Source organism: Pipistrellus hanaki, assembly GCF_964339955.1.
Source record: "Pipistrellus hanaki genome assembly, chromosome: 7".
NCBI classification, from domain to species: domain Eukaryota; kingdom Metazoa; phylum Chordata; class Mammalia; order Chiroptera; family Vespertilionidae; genus Pipistrellus; species Pipistrellus hanaki.
Window position 1 is genome coordinate 13271850 of NC_140509.1, and position 24062 is coordinate 13295911.

General features: G+C 41.7%; 1 protein-coding gene across 1 annotated transcript in view; it reads left to right on the top strand.

Moving 5' to 3' along the window:
• The first annotated feature begins 8491 nt into the window (after window positions 1–8491).
• The window catches only part of CDC5L (cell division cycle 5 like), a 45545-nt gene continuing 29974 nt past the window's right edge, over window positions 8492–24062 (top strand). The window contains exons 1-9 of the mRNA XM_084889809.1: window positions 8492–8655; window positions 11263–11366; window positions 12631–12792; window positions 13866–13993; window positions 15195–15294; window positions 16853–17071; window positions 18759–18903; window positions 19587–19775; window positions 21911–22059. Of these exons, the coding sequence (XP_084745935.1) occupies window positions 8611–8655; window positions 11263–11366; window positions 12631–12792; window positions 13866–13993; window positions 15195–15294; window positions 16853–17071; window positions 18759–18903; window positions 19587–19775; window positions 21911–22059 (1241 nt within the window). The 5' untranslated portion in view covers window positions 8492–8610. The remainder of the gene's footprint in view (window positions 8656–11262; window positions 11367–12630; window positions 12793–13865; window positions 13994–15194; window positions 15295–16852; window positions 17072–18758; window positions 18904–19586; window positions 19776–21910; window positions 22060–24062) is intronic.

The following is a 24062-nucleotide window of genomic DNA, read 5'->3' on the forward strand; positions in this document are numbered from 1 at the left end:
CAAAAACACAGGAAAGCTGGCGGAGGGAGTGGGAAATCTACAACTAGAAAGAAGGAGAGAGGCTCACAGATCGGACTGGGAGCCGCAAAGCGCTGAGGTAGGGAGACGCTTGTGCCCTCAGAGAGGAAGTGCTGCCGAATGCCTGGCAGACAGGAGAGGAGGAATTCCCGATTGCACTGAACCCTTTCTGACTGTATTGAACCCCAACCCCGGCCGAAACCCCGTGGACTCAGGCTCATACGGGTGGAATCGGACTGTAGAGAAAGGCACCTAGAGACTCAGAGACTGGGAGACGGGGGGGGGGGGGGGGGGGGGTTGGGGGGAGGAGCTGGGAGCCGCAGTTGGTAGGGTCTACAGTGGTGTGCATGCATGCGCGCGTGAGTACGCGCAGAAGTCTGACTGCAGAGGTCCAACTGCAGAGGTTGCCGCGGCCTCTCCATAGCAGGAGTCAGAAGCTCCAGACTACAGAGACCCAACCCAATTCTAGGTGAGCCCCTGGGGCACCCACACTCTTGCACGGGGAATCTGGGACAGTCAGGCAGAAACTCAAGGAAGCCGCGGAAGGCAGAGGTCAGGCGGAAACTCAGGCAAGCGCGCAAGGGCAGGGCTTACGAGAAGCCAAGACTGTCAGCTCAGCCCTGAGACTCTGCCCCATCCAAGCTGAGCACAGAGGCTTCTGCAATTTTGCAAGTCTGATCCTATAAGACTGTCTCCAATATAGAAGGTATCCCAGAGTAGACACAGCTGATACCCACATCCAATTGGCCTGAAGGTCAATTCCTCCCAGGGATACCAACAACAATAAAGACTTAGCTACAACAAGGCTGTATATGCAGTCCACAAAGGGGAGCACTGAGGGTCTACCTCAGGTAACTGAGGAGGCTGACCCACTAGGCCATATAGGACACAAAACACAGAAAGCAATCCTACCAACTCTGGGAAGCAGCGAAAATGCCGAGACAAGGAAATAGATCTCAAACGAAAGAGATGGAGGATATAGAGTTCAAAACCACAGTTTTAAGGTTATGCAAGAATATTTTAGAAAAGGCCGATAAATTTCATGAGGCCCAACTAAAAATTAAACATAAACTGACTAAACTGGAAAATATTATGCAGAGATCCAACAGCAGAATGGAGGAACACAAGAATCAGGTCAAAGAGCCAAAAGACTCTGGAGAAGCAAGAAGAAAAGAGAATCCAGAAAGTTGAAGATAGTGTAAGGAGCCTCTGGGACAACTTCAAGCGCACCAACATTAGAATTATGGGGGTGCCAGAAGAAGAAAGAGTGCAAAATACTGAAAATATACTTGAAGAAATAATATCATAAAACTTCCCCCACCTGGTGAAAGAAATAGACTTACAAGTTCAGGAAGCGTACAGAACCCCAAACAAGAGGAATCCAAAGAGGAACACTCCAAGACACATAATAATTAAAATACCAAGGGCAGGATCCAAGATGGCTGCGCCCAGGTAAACACCTAGCAGCAGCCGCACACAACAATTTCAATAAAATATAATACAAATAAAATATAAAATGGACATTACCCAGAACTACAGGAAAGTCGACTGACTGGAAATTCTACAACGAGAAGCAAGGAGAAAACCAGAAGGAAGCACGGAGGAGCTGTAAAAGCCTAAGGTGCGCGGAGAGGACGGAGCCGGAGAGGAGGGAGGCCGAGTGCCTGGCTGGCGTTCCCTAGCGGGAAGGAGATAAAACTCCGACTGTGTTGGGCCCCAGTTCTGACTGCTCTGAACCCTAGTTCTAGGCCAGACCCCGGGGACCCAGGCTCATCCATAGGGAGCTGGGCTGTAAGGCGGAACCCCGGGGAAGTGGTGAAAGGAGGTCCCAGCGGCGCGAACATTGCGCGCAGAGAAGGGACGGTCGGCTGTGCCGCGGGATTGCCCTGGCGGGAAGGAGACAGGGGCTCCAGTCTGCTCTGAACGCCACCTCCAACTCCACTTCCAACTGAACTGAACCCCAATACCGGGCTCATTGGGGGAGAGCATAGACTGTTTGGCAGCAGGCTAAAATCGAGGGCACCTATCTCTCAGAGGCGCTTTGCAGCGAGTACTGAAGGACCCTGAGATGCAGGAGCTGCATAGGGCGGGGCTGACGGAAGCCAAGGCTGTAGGCTCCACCCTGAAATCCCGTCCCATCTGTAACTGCGAAATTCGACAACAAAATAGATCACAAACGAAAGAAATGGAGGACAAAAAGTGACTGGATATAGAGTTCAAATCTACGCTTATAAGGTTTTTCAAGAATGTCCTAGAAAAGATGGATAAGACCTATGAGGATATGAAAAGAGATCAACTAGAATTAATAAGGAGTCAACAAGAAATGATAAGGGATCAACAAGAAATGATAAGGGATCAACAAGAAATAAAGAATACATTGTCTGAAATAAAAAATATTATACAGAGTCCTAAAAACAGAATGGAAGATCGCAAGAATCAAGTCAAAGATTTGGAACATAAAGAACCAGAAGACACTCCTCCACAGAAGCTAGAAGGCAAGAGAATCCAGAAAATTGAAGATAATGTAAGAAACCTCTGGGACAACTTCAAGCGAACCAAAATCAGAATTATGGGGGTCCCAGAAGATGAGAGAGAGCAAGATATCGAAAACATACTGAAAGAAATAGTGACAGAAAACTTCCCCCACCTGGTGAAAGAATTAGACTTACAAGTCCAGGAAGCGCACAGAACTCCAAACAAAAGGAATCCAAAGAGGACCACACCAAGACACATCATAATTAAAATTCCAAGAGCAAAAGACAAAGAGAGAATATTAAAAGCAGCAAGAGCAAAGAAGGTAGTTACCTATAAAGGAGCACCTATACGATTGTCAGCTGACTTTTCAACAGAAACCATGCAGGCCAGACGGGAATGGCAAGAAATATTCAAGGTGATGAATAGTAAGAACCTACAGCCAAAGATAATCTATCCAGCAAAGCCATCACTCAGAATAGAAGGTCAGATAAAGAGCTTCACTAATAAAAAAAAGCTAAAGGAGTTCATCAACACCAAACCAGAATTATATGAATTGCTGAAGGGGGTTCTTTCAGAAGAGAAAGTAAATAAAGATAAAAATTATGAACAACAAATACGTAACTATCAACAAGTGAATCTAAAAACCAAGGAAATTTAAAAAATATGATGAAGAATATTAACTGTTGAATATAATAGAATCAGAGGTATGGAAGGAGAGTGAACTGATGATTCTTGGGAAAAGGGGAGAGGGGGATGTGGGAAGAAACTGAACATAAACTGTGCACCTATGGATGAGGACAATGGGGAGTGGGGAAAGGGCAGAGGGTGGGGTGGGAACCTGGTGGAGGAGAGCAATGGGGGTGGTGGGGGGAAGGAACATTTGTAATAATATGAACAATAAAAACTTATTAAAGAAAAAAACTTAAAAAAAAATACCAAGGGCAAAAGACAAAAAGAAGATCTTACAAACAGCAAGAGAAAAGCAGTTGGTTACCTATAAGGGAGCACCCATACGACTATCAGCTGATTTCTCAACAGAAACTATGCAGGCCAGAAGGGAGTGGCAAGAAATATTCAAAATGATGAATAGCGAGAACCTACAACCAAGATTACTGTATCCAGCAAAGTTATCATTCAGAATTGAAGGGCAGATAAAGAGCTTCACAGATAAGAAAAAGTTAAAGGAGTTCATCACCACCAAACCAATATTATATGAAATGCTGAAAGGTATTATTTAAGAAGAGGAAGAAAATCAAGTAAATTAAAAATCAGAGGAACAGAATAAACCTATGAATATAATAGAATCAGGGGCAAAGAAAGGGAGTGGATTGATAATTATCAGGGGGAAAGGGGTGTGGGGGTGCAGAAAGAGACTGGATTAAAATCGTATAACCTATGGATGAAGACAGTGGAGGGGGTGGGGTGGGGGGGGGAAGGTAAGGGCAGAGGGAGCTATGAGGGGGAAAAAGGAGAAACAATTGTAATAATCTGAGCAATAAAGATTTATTTTAAAAAACTACAAACTATAACTGGACCCACCATAAGGAAATCTCAGTAGGTGAACTGCATGCCAATGAACATGACTAACCATGGGTAGTAATATGATACGAGTTACCAGCACATATGGTGCATGAAATTCCATTTCACAGTAATTTGACACTCAGACATTAATTTCTCCCAATACTAGCTGAGGAATTTCTAAGTGGGAGGGAGGGGCTGAGGGGTGGCAATCTGGGAGATGGGGTGGGGGCTAGAAGACGTGTTTTGAAATTCTATTTGCAAGGCAGCACAATGTTGCTACTAAATTCCATCTGTTTATTTTGGGGGGGGGGGCACCGGGCATGGAGGTTAAAATTCTAGGGGTGGCTAACCCCAGTCCCTAGCCATGCCTTATTATTGTCACAGGCTTTTGACTCTAATTTTTGCCTTGTCTTGGACAGTTTCTTGACGGCAAAAATCTGTATGAAAGGTAGACTAAATTTTGTTGTTTGCTCAGCTAGGCATAGTTAGCTCAGTCAGAACCAGCTCCCCAGAAAGGAATGAGGGGTGGGAACGTGGCAGGTAATGCAACCTACAAAACCCTCCCGCTTACATCTCTCCTTACCCCTTGTCAAAGGATGGACCTCCAACCTCCTTTCTTTGAGCCAGAGTTTCCAAAATTGTGTTTCCTGCATATCAACAGATATAAGAAAAATGGTTTCCAGGGTCAAATGACCCTGGAAATGTCCCATTATAAAGGGATTGTACTCATTTCCTAGGGCTGCCATAACAAAGCACCACAAACTGGGTAGCTTAGAACAAGATACACTTATTGTCTCAGCCTTGGAGGTTGGAAGTCTGAAATCGAGGTGTCGGCAAGGTTGGTTCCTTCTTGGAATGTATTCCATGCCTCATTCTTAGCTTCTGGTGTTGCTGGCAATCTTCGGCATTCCTTTGGCTTGTAGATCCGTCTCCAACCTATGCCTCCTTCTTCACACACTGTTCTCCCCATGTGTCCACGTCTCTTCTCATTTTCTTTAATGAAAAAAATTTTTTTTTTTTAAATCTCCACCTGAGGATATTTTCCCATTGATTTTAAAAGAGAGTGGAAGGGAGAGGGAAAGACAGAGAAATATCGATGTGAGAGAAACACATTGATTGGTTGCTTCCTGCACATGCCCCGACCTGGGCGCCAAAGAAGGCTGTAACCAAAGTACGTGCCCTTGACTGGAATCAAACCCCAGACCCTTTGGTCTGCAGGCCGACCACTGATTCAACCTGGCTAGGGCAAGACTTGTTTATTTTCAATGGAGTATCCCAGTGTTCTGAGGAACATATGTGGGTGAATGAGGAAGTGGGAGTTCAATGCATGCCTCTAGGGGACACAGTTCACATTGTAGACATGGTAGATCCAATTTTCTTGTAATAAGAGTGTCCTGTTCTCAAAACAATATTTAAAAAATATATTTTATTGATTTTTTGCAGAGAGGAAGGGAGAGGGATAGAGAGTTAGAAACATCCATGAGAGAGAATCATCAATCAGCTGCCTCTTGCACACCCCCTACTGGGGATGTGCCCGCAACCAAGGTACATGCCTTTGACCGGAATTAACCCGGGTCCTTCCAGTCCGCAGGCCAACGCTCCATCCATTGAGCCAAACCGGTTTGGGCCAAAACGATATTTGGTGACAATTTTCCAGTAGGTGTCAATAACTTGCCTTGAAGAAGGGGCACCTTTGCTAGTTGATACAAAGGTGACTTATGGTAGAGATGGTCCTGAGTGGAATGGAGAAGTCATCATCTTGGATGTTAGATCTGAAATGACTCTTGAGAGAGGACTGGGTTTGTTGGGAATCTTGCTTATGAATAATAGAAACCCAACTCCAATGGGCTGAAGTCGAAAAGGGAACTAATCATTGAACTCAGAACAGGCATGCATCCAGGGACTCCCAACACAGCCAGGACCTACCTGCCTTTGTCTCTGTACTCTCATTTCTGCTTCTCTCAATGCATCTGGCTCCTGCTGTCTTTCCTTCTTAGTCGACATAGTGCGAGATAATGTGGCGGACAACTCCTGGGTGTCACATAGTAGAGATTCATAGGCCAGCAGAGCAACTGGCCTCTTCCAGGTTCCAGTGTCAAAATTCCTGGGAGTAGACTTAATTGGCTCAGTTTTGATCAGATCAATCACATGGCCAGTCTGTGTGTGTGGGAGAGACACAGGAGTGGACAAGCGTTAAAGGTCACACATCCTACCAGGGGTTTCTGGCACAACCACTGATCACTGAAGGTTGCCATTATAAAAAACAAAAAACTTTCTTTTTTAAAATGTGTTTTTATTGGTTGTAGAGAAAGAAAGGAAGAGGGAGGAGGGAGGGAGGGAGAAAGAGAGAGAGAGAGAAAGAGAGGGGGGAGAGAGAGAGAGATAGAAAGAGAGAGAGAGAGGGAGAATATTATTGATTGGCTGCCTCCTGCACGCTCCCTACTGAGAATTCAGTCCAAAACTGGGCATGTGTCCTGACTGGGAATTGACCTCTAGGTTCAGGGGTAGACTTCAATCACTGAGCCACACCAACTGGGCTACAGCTGCCACTTTTTTTTTAAAAGCAGTTACTGGAGGCCTGGTACATGAAATTCTGCATGGGGGCAGGGGAGGAGGGTGGTTGTCCCTCAGCCCAGCCTGCATCCTCTCCAATATGGGACTGCTTGCTCCCAACTGCTTGCCTGCTTGCCTTCCTGATTGCCCCTAACAGCTTCTGCCTGCCAGCCTGATCACCCCCTAACCACTCCCATGCCAGCCTGATTGATGTCTAACTGCTCCCCTGCCAGCCCATTTGTCCCCAACTTCCCTCCTCTGCCGGCCTGGTCACCTCTAACTGCCCTCCCCTGCAGGGTTGATCACCTTCAACTGCCCTTCCTTGCAGGCCTGGTCCCTCTCAATTGCCTTCCCTTGAAGGCCTGGTGCCTCCCAACTGCCCTCCCCTACTTGTCTGATCAGCCATAACTGCCCTCCCTTGTAGGCCTGATCCCTCCCAACTGCCCTCCCCTGCTGGCCATCTTGTGGTGGCTGTCTTGTGTCCACATAGGGGCAGGATCTTTGACCACATGGGGGCAGCCATATTGTGTGTTGGATAAGATGACCAGACATCCCACTTTTGGTGGGACAGTCCCGATTTTTAACAACTTGTTCCTCATCCCGTGGCGTTTTAAAAAAGTCCCGATAATCTTTCCAAAAATCAGGACTTTTTAAAACGTCGTGGGATGAGGAACAAATTGTTAAAAATCAGGATTGTCCCACCAAAAGTGGGACGTCTGGTCACCTTAGTGTTGGAGTGATGGTCAATCTGCATATTACTCTTTTATTAGATAGGATAGAGGCCTGGTGCACAGGTGGGGGCCAGCTGGTTTGCTCTGAAGGGTGTCCCGGATCAGGGTGGGGGTTCCCTTGGGGTGTGGGGCGGCCTGAGCGAGGGGCCTATGGTGGTTTGCAGACTGGCCACACCCCCTGGCGACCCAAGTGGAAGTCCTGGTATCTGGGATTTATGTATCTTCTACAATTGAACCTTTGTAGCCTGGAGGGGAGCCAAGCCTCCTGTCGCTCAGTGGCCAGCAGCCATTTCTGTTGGAATTCATGTAGCTTCTATAATGGAAACTTTGTAGCCTGGAGGGGAGGCCTGGGCGGACCAGGGTGAGCAGAAAACTTTGCTTCCTCCATTGCCAGGGGCAACCCTAGCCTCTCGCTCTTTCCAGCTCCGTGGCTGTTGCCATTTCTGTTTGGATTTGTTTACCTTCTATACTTGAAACTTTGTAGCCTTGAGTGGAGGCTTAGGCTGTCAAGGGCAGGCGGAAAGCTTGGCTTCCTCCATTGCCTGGTAAATCCAAGCCTCCTTCCTGCTCTCTGTGGCTGTAGCCATCTTTGTTGGGTTTATTTGCATACTTGCTCTGATTGGCTGGTGGGCGTGGCTGGTGAGCCTGGCTTGAGGGTATAGCGGAGTGATGATTAATTTGCATATTACTTTTTTAGTAGGTAGGATTAGGTAGGATTATGTATTATATACTTTGCTTGGTTTATAAGATTTAATCCTTAGGACAACCCTATTATCTCTACAGATTAGGATATTTAGTTTTACATGAGCGACTGCCTTTTCCTGAGTATTCTGTGCATAAATTTCTATTAATCAAATGCTTATGAAAGTGCTACATTGATAATTAACAAAGCTCCTTTTAAGCAGACTGGGCTGAAACTCCATGAGCGTGATGTTCCCACTCTCTGCCACTAGGTGAAGTCACGGCCAGTCCACCTCGACGTTCTTTGCTGAGAGCCACCGCTGACATTTCGCGATCTCCCTGTTTTCCTCCAATCAGTGTTGGATGTGCGCGCGGCCGGAGCGGTCTTAAGGCTTTCTGTCGTCCTCCCGGGCTACCGCTTTAACAAGATTCTGACCTTCCTTTCAGCCACCCGAGTTCTCGCGATACTTGCTACTTACTGCCCCGCCCACCGCCTCGCGCATGCGCAGATCTCTATATAGCAGAAGGTCGCGCCTGGAGAAAGTGGAGTCTTGGAGTCTCGTGGCCGCAGCGCCGTTGCTACTTCTCGGAAGCTCCTCTCGGCCACTTGCCGAGACCCCCGGCCGCCAAGATGCCTCGAATTATGATTAAAGGGGGCGTGTGGAGGAATACCGAGGTAAGTCCCCCTTTCCCGCCGCCCGCTGCCCTTCGCCCCCTCTGGCAGCTTGTGCGCACGCGCGCGTGGAGGTCGCGGAGGCGCGGATACCTCGCAGGGTCTGCGTGGGGGCGGCTCCGGGCGGACCCTCCGCGTCTTTCCCGCCCCCGATCCCGAGTTATCGGAGCGCCTGCGGGACAGGGACTGTGGGTTAACCCCCCGGTTACCTGCCTGGCACTTTGTTAGGCCCTCCCAGTGAACATTCGTGGAGTAGAGGATGCACCCCCCCACCCCCCACCCCCTCTCCACGGGACTCAGTTTGGAGGGGGAGATGGGACATCAGCGAGAGTTGGTTTTCTGGGGGCACCCCTGCCCCTCAGCCCGGGCACCGTGCCTTTCTTTGATCCTCAAAAATGAAGAAGTGCTGTGGCCACAACTTTGTTTCTGTTTTGACTTCCGTGCAGAGGGGAAGCGGCTTGAGTGCCGGGTTTCCTCTTGTTACCTGTTACCGAGGTATATAGCTTTTGTCAGTCCTCCCGGCAGATCCCAAGGCGTGTCTCACCACGTCCTTCCTCAGCCTGGAAAGAAGGCAGATGGGATAAACTGATTACAGTGGTTTCATTGCTTGTAGAAATGCACTGGATAATGCCCGTGGTGAGCCCGTAGCGGAGAGGGAGAGTAAAACAGAAGCGAGATGTCAGTGCAGAAACTAAATTTACCCGTTTCTGGAGCACATCCTATCTTTTCAGGACCTGTGTGTTTATATATCTTGTGCTTTCTTTAAATATCCTCCTCCAGCTTGGCCTCTTTCCCACCATCCTTCAAGATCCAGTTCAGAAACTCTCCTTGGAATTTTTGCCCATTTTCCTGTAAAAAAAAAAAAAAAAAATTAGTTCTTCCCCCAGAGTTCCCATCGCTCCACTTTCATCCATTTGTTACAGCTTGCTTTGACCACTTTTTTGCAGGCATCACATCCTTCTCAGTTTTTTAACCTCTCAGAATCTCAGTTTTCTCATTTTTCTAATGAGAATGATAAGTAGTATTCTTTCAGTAAGTGCTAGGTGCTGTTTCTTTCCCTGAGCAGACAGCATTGCAAGAGGAACAGATCTTGGTCTCCCTAGAACCTAGGACAGTAACCAGCATGAAGTAGGTTGCTTAGTAAAATGTGGAATGAATCTTAGTAGGGTAGAAAACTAAACAGGGGTGGGCAAAGTAGGTTTACAGCTGTGAGTACACAGAACAGTTTATTCTTGTATTATTATTAATTATTGTACTACTTATTTGTGTTACAACTGTAAACCTATTTTGCTCATGCCTGTATATACTAAGTTGAAGGTGCGTTTAAGTATTAGCTGTACTGCAACAAAGTTACAAGTAAAGTCAGCCACCAGACAATCTTGTCTCCCAGCTTGCAGGAGGGAACCAGGCTGTTTAAATGGGAGAAGAGATGATTCTGGGGGAGAGACGGATGTACAGAACCAGGTAGCAGCAGGATTCCTCTGCTGTGGCGGAAGCTCTGAAGTCTTTTAAAGTCTGCTGGTGGGAATGTGTGGTGGGATGGAGCAGCTCATGTATGAGGTGTATAGCTCAAGTGGAAAAAAACCTAAAAGCAAAATGCTCCAGTGCATTAATCTACGGCCTTTATTATCTTTGGTATTTATGGTTTATCTTGCTGGGTTCCCTTGAGATTGGTGAATTCCATATCAGAATGGGTACCCTGGTGAAATAATATGTAGAGGCTGGAGGGAGAGCTAACTGGTGAGGTGGCAGAGAAGTAATTCTCAAGGTAGACCTGGATGTGTGTTCTAGGGTCAGACTGGGGGTATGGGCCTGGAGAGAAAATGCTGTTCATAAACTGGAGGCAGGAAGCCTGGATTGGATAACAGAGTTACTAGAGTCTTGACTTAGGGCTGGACATGTCCTATTGGATTAAGTGTTCAGGAAATGTCTTTTGTCTGAATAAATGAGAATGAGCTGTACTCTTTTGAGGATGACAGCCACATATTGGAGAATGTTTTTGTTAGTCTCTGATAGAGTTAGTCTCTGATAGAAAGTAAGGTTTCTCAGTTTGGGCTGTATCCATCCCAATTTATTATGGGGTGGAGTGGAGTTCTGAGTAAAGGAGGGTAGAGAGTCCTTCTAAGAGGTGTCTTCTTAATTTCTTGCATTTGGCTGACTCTGGCTTTCTGTTTATTATTATAGTAAATGAGGACTTTGTACCTTTTAAAAAAAAAATCTAGGACAATGATTTTCAATTTTCATCTCATGGTACATATAAACTACGAAAATTCTAAAGCACACCAAAAATTATATTATTTTTTGCCAATTTGACAGACACACGTACACAAAAAGGATAATTTTGATTCATTCAATCCAGAGAGCTATTGTTATGTTGACTATTGTCATTTTTTTACTTAACAATCTAAGGGAAAAAGAGGTCAGGGCCCCTGACTAAATAGTCAGATATTGCATGTTTTAAAATTCTTGTGGCATACCAGTTGAAAATCACTGATCTAGGAGGTATGTGTGTGTCTTTCTTTTTCTTTCCAGAAACCCTGTTAGAGTTCATTTAAATTTTGTCTTTTCTCACTTGGAATTTTTTGATTGAATATACTGTTTTTCTTTTAGGATGAAATTCTTAAAGCAGCGGTAATGAAATATGGGAAAAACCAGTGGTCTAGGATTGCCTCACTGCTGCATAGAAAATCAGCAAAGCAATGCAAAGCCAGATGGTATGTATCAGTCAATGAATGGAAAACAGAAAACAACTTTAATTATTTGAGGAAAATGTCAGTTCTTTGAACCTTACCAAAGAAAGAAGGTGTAGTGATATAACAGAAAGATGAAGTGGGAGATGGTAATTTATTTTTTAAATTATATATTTTTTGATTTCAGGAAGGGAGAGGGAGAGAGAGAAACATCAATGAGAGAGAATGATGACCAGGTGCCTATTAGGGATGGAGCCTGAAACCCAGACATGTGCCCTTGACAGGAATTGAACTCGGGACCCACAGTCTTCAGTCTGACATTCTATCCGAGTCAAACCAGCTAGGGCGACATGGGAATTTAGATTTAAGACTTAACTGTCACTTGTTTTCTATGAGCTTAGGAAAGACATTTTTCTATCCTCTCTATTCTGCCCCTGTTTTATCCCATTTGGGGATAATAATACTTGACTCTAACTGGTGGAGATAAGAGGCTAAAGTGAGTTAATGTGTTTGAGAGTGCTTTGTGAAGCATAAAATAAATTTGTTTTTAGATAAAGATGGACTTCAGCTTATAAGTGGATTGTGCTTCAAAAGTTTAAAAGTTGGATAGAACTTTCTTCCCCAAAGAAATGAATGATAAATAATGGTTAATTCTAGACTGGCTCACAATAGTTGAGTTTACTCATAATACGGTTGATATTTTGTATAGCAAAACCCATCATACACCTGTGGTATCTCCTTTTAAATCACAAGGTAGTGGACACATTAAACTTTTTACATGTGTCCTTGGCACGGATGATCTGGCCCCAGCCTTGACCTATGTGGTACTAGGGTCATATTTTGGATTGTACAAGAGGGACCTAATTTCCTAGGCACCTGAGCAGGGGAAAGGCTCATAATGTAGGATTGGACCTCAAAGAGGAAGATGGTCCTCAACCTGAACAAGTGGTTCTGATTTCTGCTTCTGTTAGTGGAGCTAAGTCCCTGCCTGATGTTTGGTAAGGGTTATATCTATCTTATTTGCTAGCCTCTCACCTAACTAAATAAACTGGATGGAAAAGGTGGGTTGGGTGGGGCATGAGGAAAGACAGATAATGACAATAATTCACTTAAATTTAAAAACACCAAACTAAAGCCGTGACTATTCTGTTGTAAAAACACAGCATTATAATTGAAGGATGAGAGTTCCCTTCTGTTTTCAGACATTAGAAGTCAGTATATCTAATATATAAAAAGCATATTCATGCTAAGTGACTGATTAATGTATAAAATTATATATTTTTAATAGGTATGAGTGGCTCGATCCAAGCATTAAAAAAACAGAATGGTCCAGAGAAGAAGAGGAAAAACTCTTACACTTGGCCAAGTTGATGCCCACTCAGTGGAGAACCATCGCTCCAATCATTGGAAGAACAGCTGCCCAGTGCTTGGAACACTATGAATTTCTTCTGTAAGTGGATCTCCAAAGGCAGTATTAAAACGTGTGTATATCTTCTGAATGAGTCTGCATAAAATTTTAACATTTTCTATCTTTAAACATTTAGTTACAGATTTGAGTAAAGATAAAAGAACAAAGCTATTGGATTACATATTCCAAATCTCATGTGGTTGATCAAAATGGTTATTTATTCTGTTACATCCTTTTTAAGGGAATAATTTAGAAATATACAAACCATACATATTCATCGTAGAAAACCTAGGAAAAAAATAGTAAAACAAATAAAAATCACTCATAATCACTGCTGAGTGTTAACCATTGCAACATTTTATTTCATCCCTAATAGTGTGTATGTGTTTCTTGTATGGCTGTAGTGCATTTGTGATTAAGCGACTGCTTGGATTCTATTTTATAGTGAATGGAAACACTGAAATTAGAGGGAATTTTAATACCATTTCTTTCAGGTGAAGCAATAGCAGAAATGCTTTATTTTGTTGATGCCTATTCATTGGGGTAATCTTTTTTTTATTTTTTTATTTTATTTTATTTTTTTAATTGAATGTATTGGGTGACATTGGTTAACAAAATTACATAGGTTTCAGGGGTATAATTCTACAACACATCATCTGTACATTGATTTGTATGCTCATCATCCCAAGTCAAGTCTCCTTCTATCACCATTTATCCTCTCTTTACCCTCTGCTCCTCCCTCCAACCCCTTTCTCCCTGGTAATCACCATACTTTTCTCTATGAGTTTTTTTGTTTTGTTTGTTTCTGCTTAATCTCTTCACAGTTTTCACTTAGCCCCTCTATCCTCTCCTTTCTGACAGCTGTCAGTCTGTTCTCTGTGAGTCTGTTTCTATTTTGTTAGTTTAATTTGTTCATTAGATTCTACATGTAAGTGAAGGCATATGGTACTTGTCTTTCTCTGACTGGCTTATTTCTCTTGGCATAATACTCTCCAGGTCCATCTATGCTGTCCCTTTGGGTTTTTGAAAGAAAAGAGTTCCAACTCTAGGAAATTTGGTATTTCTAAGACTAAATGGTATGGTAGAATGACTGACCCATTTGGATTCTCTTCTAGGGATAAAGCGGCCCAAAGAGACAATGAAGAGGAAACAACAGATGATCCACGAAAACTTAAACCTGGAGAAATAGATCCAAATCCAGAAACAAAACCAGCACGGCCTGATCCAATTGATATGGACGAGGGTAAGTGTATGCTTGTGAGGAATTTATTTCTTTGATAACTTACACTCTTCTCAGTCTTCTTTTTAACTCTTTTAATTTCTTCATAAACACCTCTGACTTTTTTAGAATTCCAGTTCAATCTGATGTTGTTATTCTGTCTCATTTTAAATGTGTCTAGTCTTCTATTATAAAGTAATTGCTATATTTGGACAGTGTCCCTTTTATCTTCTAATTTTTCAATTTATTTAATAAGTTAAGCAATGTAATACTTCTGGACAGATTGCCTGAAGGCTAGAGGTAAGCCCTTGAGATCCTGTATTCCTTTTTTTTTTTTTTTTAAATATATTTTATTGATTTTTTACAGAGAGGAAGAGAGAGAGAGATAGAGAGCTAGAAACGTCGATGGGAGAGAAACATCGACCAGCTGCCTCTTGCACACCCGCTACCGGGGATGTGCCCACAACCAATGTACATGTTCTTGACTGGAATCGAACCTGGGACCTTTCAGTCCGAGGCCGACGCTCTATCATTGAGCCAAACTGGCTTCGGCGAGATCCTGTATTATTCCCATTCTGTGGAGAGAGCCAAGAAGTCAGGATATGGGCTCCAGTCCTATTAACTACTTTATAGGATTCTTGTGAAGCATTGAGGGAATATTGAGTTTCTAAAATTTGTTTGAGAGTAGTGGTTCCCAAAGGCTGACAATGGCTGATCTCGCTGCATTATTGTTACATGGGGAACTTTTAAAAATATAGGTACTACTAGAACCTTCCCTGGAGATAACCGAGTCAGTAATTTCGGGGTGGAGGGGTGACCCTGGAATCTGAGATTTTTCAAAGGTCCCTTATGATTTCATTGGACAGCCTTGCATAGGAATTGGCCTAAGACATTGGAGAGAAATAACTTCTGTGGGGGAAAAAGGTGTATCTAGTGAAGATGATCAGTTCCTTTGTAATTAAATAGTAGTTCTGCAATATTTCACAATTTTTGTTTTGCCAGGTAGATGATAAGGATATGATAATTATAGCCACTTTTTAATGAAAACTTACTAGATACTTTTTCTAATTTCATTTTACTTAGCTCTTCTCAAAATACCTGTTATGCAGGAATTGTATTTATTTATAGGAGATGTTTTTTCTCATCTTAAGCACTAGAGCATGTCTCTCACATGCCTTGCTTCTATTGGAGAAGAACTTGGTTTTTCTTCTCTTTGTTTTTGTAGATGAACTTGAGATGCTTTCTGAAGCTAGAGCCCGCCTGGCTAATACTCAGGGAAAGAAGGCCAAGAGGAAAGCAAGAGAGAAACAGTTGGAAGAAGCAAGGTATGGTTGTTTCCATTCATAGTTGAACAATTAGTCTGTGCAGCCTTAGTCTGATATAACTGCATGATTTATCCAACCCTGTTGTTCAATTCTAGTTTTGGTAATATTCTTTATTGCTTTGGAAACATCTTACTTTTCCCCCTAATCATTTCAGAATATAGGAAAAAAAGACCTTAGAATTTTATTTTTGGTAGGATATGGCAGAAGTAATGCCCAGGTAGTCTATTCAGCATGTTGGGTTTTTCTGTTAGCACAGGAGTGCTTTTTTGTGGCAGCCATCTTGGAGTCAGATGGGTGGAGGACACACAGGCTATATGACTTTTGCATGGTTGCCTGTTAATTACTTTCCTTGGTTGGTTTTGGGCAGGCACCGACTTAAAATAGGAAGCTTGACTGAACTTAGAGGGAGTTAATGATCCTTAAACCATATTTAGACTTTCACAGAAATTTTTATTTAAAAAGTGAGTTTAGTGTTATCCTCTATTCAGGTTTTCTCCATGTTCCCCTTCCTTTTTCCTTTTGATTAGAGCCATGATTGACATCACTCCTAATAGCCCAGAAGTGGATAAAGAGAAGACCTGAACTGTATAATGCTTATTAGCTTTGGAGTTTAGGCATTGTAATAACTTCCCTAGCCTACACAGCTGCCTTTTATGGTCCCCAAATCAGGACGTGCTTCCTTACCTACTGACTAGCATTGTGTTGATGGTTTCCCCAGTAATGGCTTTGTAGTGCCAGATCCTGGGATGGAGGATTATTTCATGCTTGAGGATGCTTGTTGGCATATCTGGCCAGTCACTAGCCCAGAATAGTTACTTATGATGGGAGAATGACTGGGCTGAGACTAAGCAAAAACTAAAGGGAGGTACTAAAATTTCTGTCCAGTCTCAGCCACTTTTCTGTACATTTGTTGGGGTTAAATAATTTGAGTAAGGTTGAAAAAAATCACTTTTCCATTTTTGTCCATGGTTGGTTGGGAAACAAATTTTTTTGAGCCTTTTAGTCATGGGGATTGGGCCCAGGATGTGGCAAGTGCATATATAAAAAATCTCCAAGTATGGCTGACATTGCTTGCTTTAATTAAAAATATCCAGCTTTAGCTCAGCCGGCATGGCTCAATGGTTGAGCTTTGACCTACGAACAGTTTGTTTCCTATTGTTTATTTCAGTTGGGTTGCATAAGTTATATCTAACTATTCCTAATAATTACAAATATTTTCTCTATTATTTGCTTTATGATTTTTTAAAAATAGTGCTACAGAGATATTAAATTTTAAAGCCTTTGTTCTTTTCCTTTGTCTTTTATTTATATTTGGTGAGTACATTCCCACCCAGGGATAAGATACATATTTATTTACACATAGTTTCTTCTGGTTTTTATTTTTGCTTTTGTATGTGTATACTTTAAATTGAAACTGAACTTTACTTTGGTGAATGGTATGCGGTGAGGATTTTCTTTCTTTCTCAAATAACCAATTAGTTTTCTTAAAACCTTTGGATAATCTATCCCTTACCTATGGCATATGATTTTTAAGGTGGTTTGTGTTCTTTTTCTTCAGACGTCTTGCTGCCCTCCAAAAGAGAAGAGAACTTCGAGCAGCTGGCATAGAAATCCAGAAGAAGAGAAAAAAGAAGAGAGGAGTTGATTATAATGCTGAAATCCCATTTGAAAAAAAGCCTGCTCTTGGTTTCTATGATACTTCAGAGGAAAACTACCAGGCTCTTGATGCAGATTTTAGGAAGTTAAGACAACAGGATCTTGATGGCGAGTTAAGATCGTAAGTGCCTTTCTGATTTTAAAAATGGGAAGATACAGTAGGAATTTAAAAAAAATATATATATTTTATTTATTTTTTACAGAGAGGAAGGGAGAGAGATAGAGAGCTAGAAATGTCGATGAGAGAGAACCATCGACCAGCTGCCTCCTGCACACCCCCTACCGCTGATGTTCCCCCAACCAATGTACATGCCCCTGACCAGAATTAAACCTGAGACCTTTCAGTCCGCAGACCGACGCTCTACCACTGAGCCAAACCGGTGTCGGCCTACAGTAGGGATTTTATGGAGGGCCAGGTATTATCCTTGTCAGCGTCAGGTTTTTATTAGCACAATGTAGCTGACATGTGCTTTTATTTACTTAATGGGCTCACCTTTCTGAGGAAAATCAGTCCTGTGTTTGGCATAGAATGCTCTTTGGAGCTCTTAAAATGTCAGCACTGCTCTTAGTGAACTGTCTACTCACTGAGTCAAAATTTTAATTCAAGATTTATGTATATTTGTAAATAGCTTAGTTGTTTTAATAATAGCCTGAAGGAGTCTGTCAATATTTGGTTTATTTATTTTGCCTTGCATTCTACAAATTTGTACTTAGTGGGGATAAGTAGGTATATTTATAAAATGGTGGAGGGTGCAGAGGATTTTGCCTATTTCAAGGGATTTTTAGAGTTTTAATTCTTATATCTGAAAATTGTGGGGAGGATTATGATTGTCAAAGATTTTTAGTTTTCCATTTCCTGATTGACATATTATTTCTATTGCATGAATTATTACTAAACAACTGACATTAGCCACTGTAAAACAGGGTTTTCTTGGACGTACTCCATTATATTTATTTCTTAAATTAGGTAATTTCAACAAATAAAGAGCTTAAAGATGAAAACATCTGGAAGGAGTAGACTACATGGGGGAAGAGGATAGCACGCAGAAGGGGAGGAGGCATTCCTGGGCTTTAAAAGTCCGCCTTAGCCTGTCTTTCAGTTTCCTAGTAACTTTTTGGTGTAATTTGTCCTCACTTAAATATTTGTTTTAAAAGTTTTGTGAGTTTAAAAAGTCATAAACAATTGAATAAAAGTTTAAAGGGAAATTATAAAATTCACAATTTTTTAATTTTATTCCCTTTATATAATTGTTTTTCTTTCTGTATACTTTATTTTTCTATGTAAACATTTTTATGTAAGTATAATATGATATAGTTTATGTTATTTTGATGTTATATGTAACATTTAGCTTATAGTCTTTATAGTATACTAGAGGCCTGATGCACGTAATTCGTGCAAGGGACTCGGTCCTCGCAGCCACGCTTGCTGCCCTTGGCCTCACAAGCCACAGCGGTTGCCCCTGCCTCTGCCTCAGCCCTCACAGCCACGACTTAGTCCGGAAGATCATCCGGTCTAATTCACATATTACGCTTTTATTATTATAGATAGCTTTAATAGTTAATAGTTAAATTACTTAATATATTCTGTTTTCTGAATAATTCTATCATTATTCTAAGTCATTTTTCTTGAATTAGTGGATAGGTGATGGTGTAGGAGCCAACTTAATATATATAGTTTTTGTTTGTCAATTAGTAATTTTCTTAGAAATGGGATTGTTTTGTTCAAAATGTATGAGATTTTATATGGCTTTCAAGGTTATTGCCTTTATGTAATTTAAAAATCTCTTCTCTACCTTGATCCATCACAGTGAAAAAGAAGGAAGAGATAGAAAAAAAGATAAGCAGCATTTGAAAAGGAAAAAAGAATCTGATTTACCATCGGCTATTCTTCAAACAAGTGGTGTTTCTGAATTTACTAAAAAGAGAAGCAAATTAGTACTTCCTGCCCCTCAGGTAATCTGATATAAGCATATTTTTCATTGTGTGAACTCATACACTGATCATTTATTCAGCAAATATTTGAGGCCTTATGTACCAAGTTTTTGTTAGGTGCTAGATGTTCTTAAGAAATTCATGGCCTAGCCCTGGCTGGGTGGCTCAGTTGATTGGAGCCTCATTTTGTACACCAGAATGTTGTCAGTTCGATTCCCGGTTAGGGCACATAACTAGGTTGCTGGTTCGATCCTCGTTTGAGTACGGGAGGCAACTCTCATATTGATATTTCACTCTCTCCCTTCCTCTCTTGTGGATGAGTGGATTCTCTGTGATATTTTAATTGTTTTTCAGTCACACCTCCCCCCCCCCCCCCATATGATAGTTTTGTACAAACACAAGTTTTTGGTATATTAATATGTTGCTTATTTTAAAAGATTTTTAGTGTGGAAATACACTCAAGACTTTGTAGCTTGATACTATGGAATTTCTCCCCTTACCCCTGACACTCACATTATATAGGAAAGACTTTAGAAAAGCTGTGTTATGGAAATTTTCAAATCCACAAGTGTAAAGAGAGTGGTACAGTGTACCCTGTGTACTCATCACACAGCTTCAGCAGTTTATCTTTCTGGAATATGGAAATTTTAAGTTGTGTTGTTTTCTGGTTAGAATACTGTTTATTGTGATAACTTTCTTTTTAGATTTCAGATGCAGAACTCCAGGAAGTTGTGAAAGTAGGCCAAGCAAGTGAGATTGCACGTCAAACAGCTGAGGAATCTGGCATAACAAACTCGGCTTCCAGTACTCTCTTGTCTGAGTACAATGTCACCAACAACAGCATTGCTCTTAGAACACCACGAACGCCAGCTTCTCAGGACAGAATTCTGCAGGTAAGGTGTCATATAGTAGAATGAGCCTTTCACTTTTAGTTATTGTAAGGATTATGAGGCAGAACACTGAGTTTGAAACTGAATCCTGAATGCATGGATCCTAGAGATTTCTGTAGTGGGGAAGCTAACTCAGCAGATTGAGTGGTTAGGCAGTTTTCTTCTTACATTTATTAAGTCTTAGCTCTTGGGGTTTTTGTCAAGCTGGCCCTTCTATCTTCATTAGTCTTTAGTACCTGTCAGCAAAGCACAGCATTTTAAAAGTGCATGTTACCTAGCAATCCTAGAAAGAAGTCAGATGTGTGTGATAAGTAATTTTTAAAACTCTGCATTTCTGTACTTAGCTTGCCATAGGCTGCCATCCTTCTTCCTCTCCTTAACACCTTAGGTACACAGCTCTGTGTGTTCTTAGGGTGTCTGCATGTCAGAGAATAGCAAACTAACCAAACACCATTGCATCTTGACCCTTACATCTCATTTCCTTTTCTCTAATAGAAATGTCGTTTTAAGGTCTTGATTCAGGAGTCAAGTAGTCCTGTATGGCTTAGTAAGAAAACAGTTGTGTCCTTCATCACTTGTTTGTTCTCTAGAGGCACCAATTACAATTCTCTGTTTTTACTAACTTATTGCTAAGATACTTGTTTACTACTTTGGCCTAGTAGTCATTTTCTCTATCTTTCATATGAGATGTTTCCTTAAATATCTTTTGATCTTTGGCTCTCCTATATCCAGGGGGTAAGAGTGGGGCAATTAAAACTGATAAGTTCCTTAGGTTTGGGTGGGGCTCCTTGACTCTAGGCTTCCTTATAGGCTGAACCTGCTGTGGAGTTTCACTGGGGAACTCTTGATGTCAGTATTTCTAGATCTTTTTACCAGTTAAGTAAGTAGCTTCCATTCTCCTGCCTGGAAGGCATCAAGCTGGCCAGCCTTTTGGGAACCTAGATGGGGAAAAAATGGAATAGCAGAAAGAGCACACACAATTGGTAATGTGAAATGTAAGGTTCTTTTTATTAATAGTGAATAACGAAGTAAGCCTTGTTACAGTTATCTTCATTTTGCCCCAGAACCTGGTGGTTTAAAAGTTGTATTGTACGCATGGTTTCTGTGGATCAGGAATTCAGGGCATAGAAGGAACAGCTTGTGTCAGCTCCATGTGTCTTGGGCCTTAGCTAGGATGACTCAACATTTGAGGGTGACTTGATAGATAGGGAGCCTGGGATCATCTTTCCATATGTGGTGTTTGCTGCTGTCTGTGCTGGGAATATAGAGTAAATTTATACGTGGCCTCGCCTTTCTCACAGCTTGGTGGCATCAAAGTTGAACTTCTCCCGTGGTCTCTCAGTGCTCCAGTGTGGGTTGTTGTAGTGAGTGTGTGTGAAGCTGCATTTTGTTTTCTCCTTGCCTGTTAGTTATCAGTGAGTCCACCTAGATTCAAGAGGAGGGATATAGACTTTATCTTATGATGGATGGAGTGTTAAGGTTATAAGAAAAGCATGTGAGATAATGATTGTACTACTATCTTGGAAAATAACAATCTTACAGAACCTAAATTGGGTATTAAGAGACTTGTAGGTACAGTGATAATAATGAATACAGGATTATAGTGGAGGGACTGAGTCAAGTAAAACTTCAGAAATGAACCTGCCCACATGAGTTTTCTTATGAAGTGATAGGCCAGCTGGTAGTGTCAACTTCCTAATGGGAGAATCAGATTTAGAGAGGCTAATGAAAACTAGATATACTACAATTAGCGATAAAACTGGATTAAAGTTTAGTTGTTCTGACATTTAGCGCAAACTCACATTGGAAAATTTGAATTCTTAGTTCTTTATGATTATAAAGAGGTTTGGCACAGGTGATAGGAGAAGCTTTTAGATAAATGGTTATGCCATATCTGAGGCCACAAAAGCATTTCTTAACATATAAAAATTTAATCTTAAACTTCTGAGGTGCTATGTTATGTTGACACAGGAATGGAAGTACTGAATCTGCCATGGCCTAGTAGTCATTTTATCTCTTGGTTTTCATTAATAAAATGTATAACAGTTTTATTTGTTTTAAGATTTGTATAGTAATACCAGAAGACATTCTGTCTTCTGACTAAAACTGTTGAAATACTTTATTTTTTCATTGATCAGGAAGCCCAGAACCTCATGGCCCTGACCAATGTGGACACCCCATTAAAAGGCGGACTTAACACACCTTTGCACGAGAGTGACTTCTCAGGCGTGACTCCTCAACGGCAGGTTGTACAGACTCCAAACACAGTTCTTTCAACCCCATTCAGGTATCTATCTATATACCTATACCTATACCTATACCTATACCTATACCTATACCTATACCTATACCTATCTATCTATTATCTATCTATCTATCTATCTATCTATCTATCTATCTATCTATCTATCTATCTATAGATTTATAAAAAAGGCTAAGCGACTGTCCTACTGGTAGCTAAGACGCTCACTGACCACCAGGGAGCAGACACAACGCAGGAGCTGCTGAGCTGTGGTGACTTGGCAGTGGTGGTTCTCAGGTGACGCACCCTGGAACCAGAGAGGAGGGAGCCCGATTCCAGGGTGTGTTACCTAAGAACTGGCTTCCCACAATCTGGTATCCCTTGAGGGATGTCGGAGAGCCAGTTTCGGCCTGATCCCTGCAGGTCAGGCTGAGGGACCCCACCTGCCGGAGGGACCCTGCTCACCTCACAGACGCCCTTCAACCTGTGGCACCGCCCCAGGTGTGGCTGGCCGGGGAGTGACTGCGGGAGGTTCCTACAGGGCATATTCTGCCCCTCTCGCCCAGGCACCCCACCTTCTAATTAATTTCTTTTCAATGTGCATGAATCCATGCACTGGGTCACTAGTTATAAATAAGCAGATGTTTTCTGTTTTAGATAAACTTGAATCTGAGAACTTGGACAACATGTTTTCTTTAGTAATGTTAACAGAATATGGAAATAGTGATCAGCTTGTCTTCTTGACTTTTTCTCAATCCCCGAAATGGTTAAATACTATATGGAGCTTCCTTTCTGCAGTTTCTGATGCTAACACCTTGTTTCCAGATACGTTTTATCTGATTTAAAAGAGCAAATAAATCTATTATTGATCATTTGATGAATTTGATAAAAATCATTTTTTTAAATGTATGTACCTCTATTGCTGTTCCCGAAACATTTCATTATGGAAACTTATGCAGAGAAGTTGAAATAATGGTAAAGCAAACATCCCTACACTTACCACCTAGATTTCTATAGTTGTTAACATTTTACTGTATTTATTTTATCACATATCCATCCATCACCTATCAATTCATCTTATTTTAATGCATTTCAGGATAACTTTGCTGTATCAGTTTATTTCACCACTAAACATTTCCTTGTGTATATCATTAATGAGTTTAGAGTCCAGTATTTGTTTGCAGTTCTTTTGTTTTAAGCTACTGTGTTTTAAAGAAGAATTAAAAAAATACAAACGTTATAGAAGCAAGTTGTATTAAAATGGAATTTGAGCTTTTAAAGGTTGGAAATATTTGGGGTTTACTTTTAATTTAAACATTTGGGTATATTAAGGTGACCAGACGTCCCACTTTTTCAAAACGCTGCAGGACGCGGGACAAATTGTTGAAAATCGGGACTGTCCTGCCACAAGCGGGACGTCTGGTCACCTTAGGATATATCCTCCCATTGGTTGTTTAGATGGAAAGCATCTGACTATTACAGCCCTACATGATGGCACAATGAAGAAACATTGGTAGCCAGATCCTCATTTAATAACTCCTGCAAGGCTTGTAAGAGAGCCTGATTCCTCTTTTTTCCTGTGTATGTCTTGTCTCTCAAACACATTGTAAGTTCCTTGGGGGTAGGGACCATGTCTGATACGATAGCACCTCACCTCACCTCTGGGAGCAGCTCTCTGGCAGCATTCACTTGTCTGGAACACACCCAAGATACAGGAAGTAAGCAAACAAAACAAAAAAGCTTGGACAATTAAAATTTAAGTTGCAAAGTCTATTAGGATTTTATTCCTAAGAGATTCTCTTAGCTCTCACTCGGATTTATATATGATTTCAAAAAAAAAGAAATGTGAAGAGAGGAACTACTTACAGCATGCACACTGATGATAATGATGAGGCAGCTAATAGAGACAGGCATAGGAATGATAAAAAGACCTTGAATTAAAACAGAGTCTGGGGTCTTTGACTGTGGTGACTCTTCTCTGTCCCCTGTATGTTCTTAGCTACTGTACCATATCAAGAAAAAGTTGAGATAATGTTTGGAGGACCTAT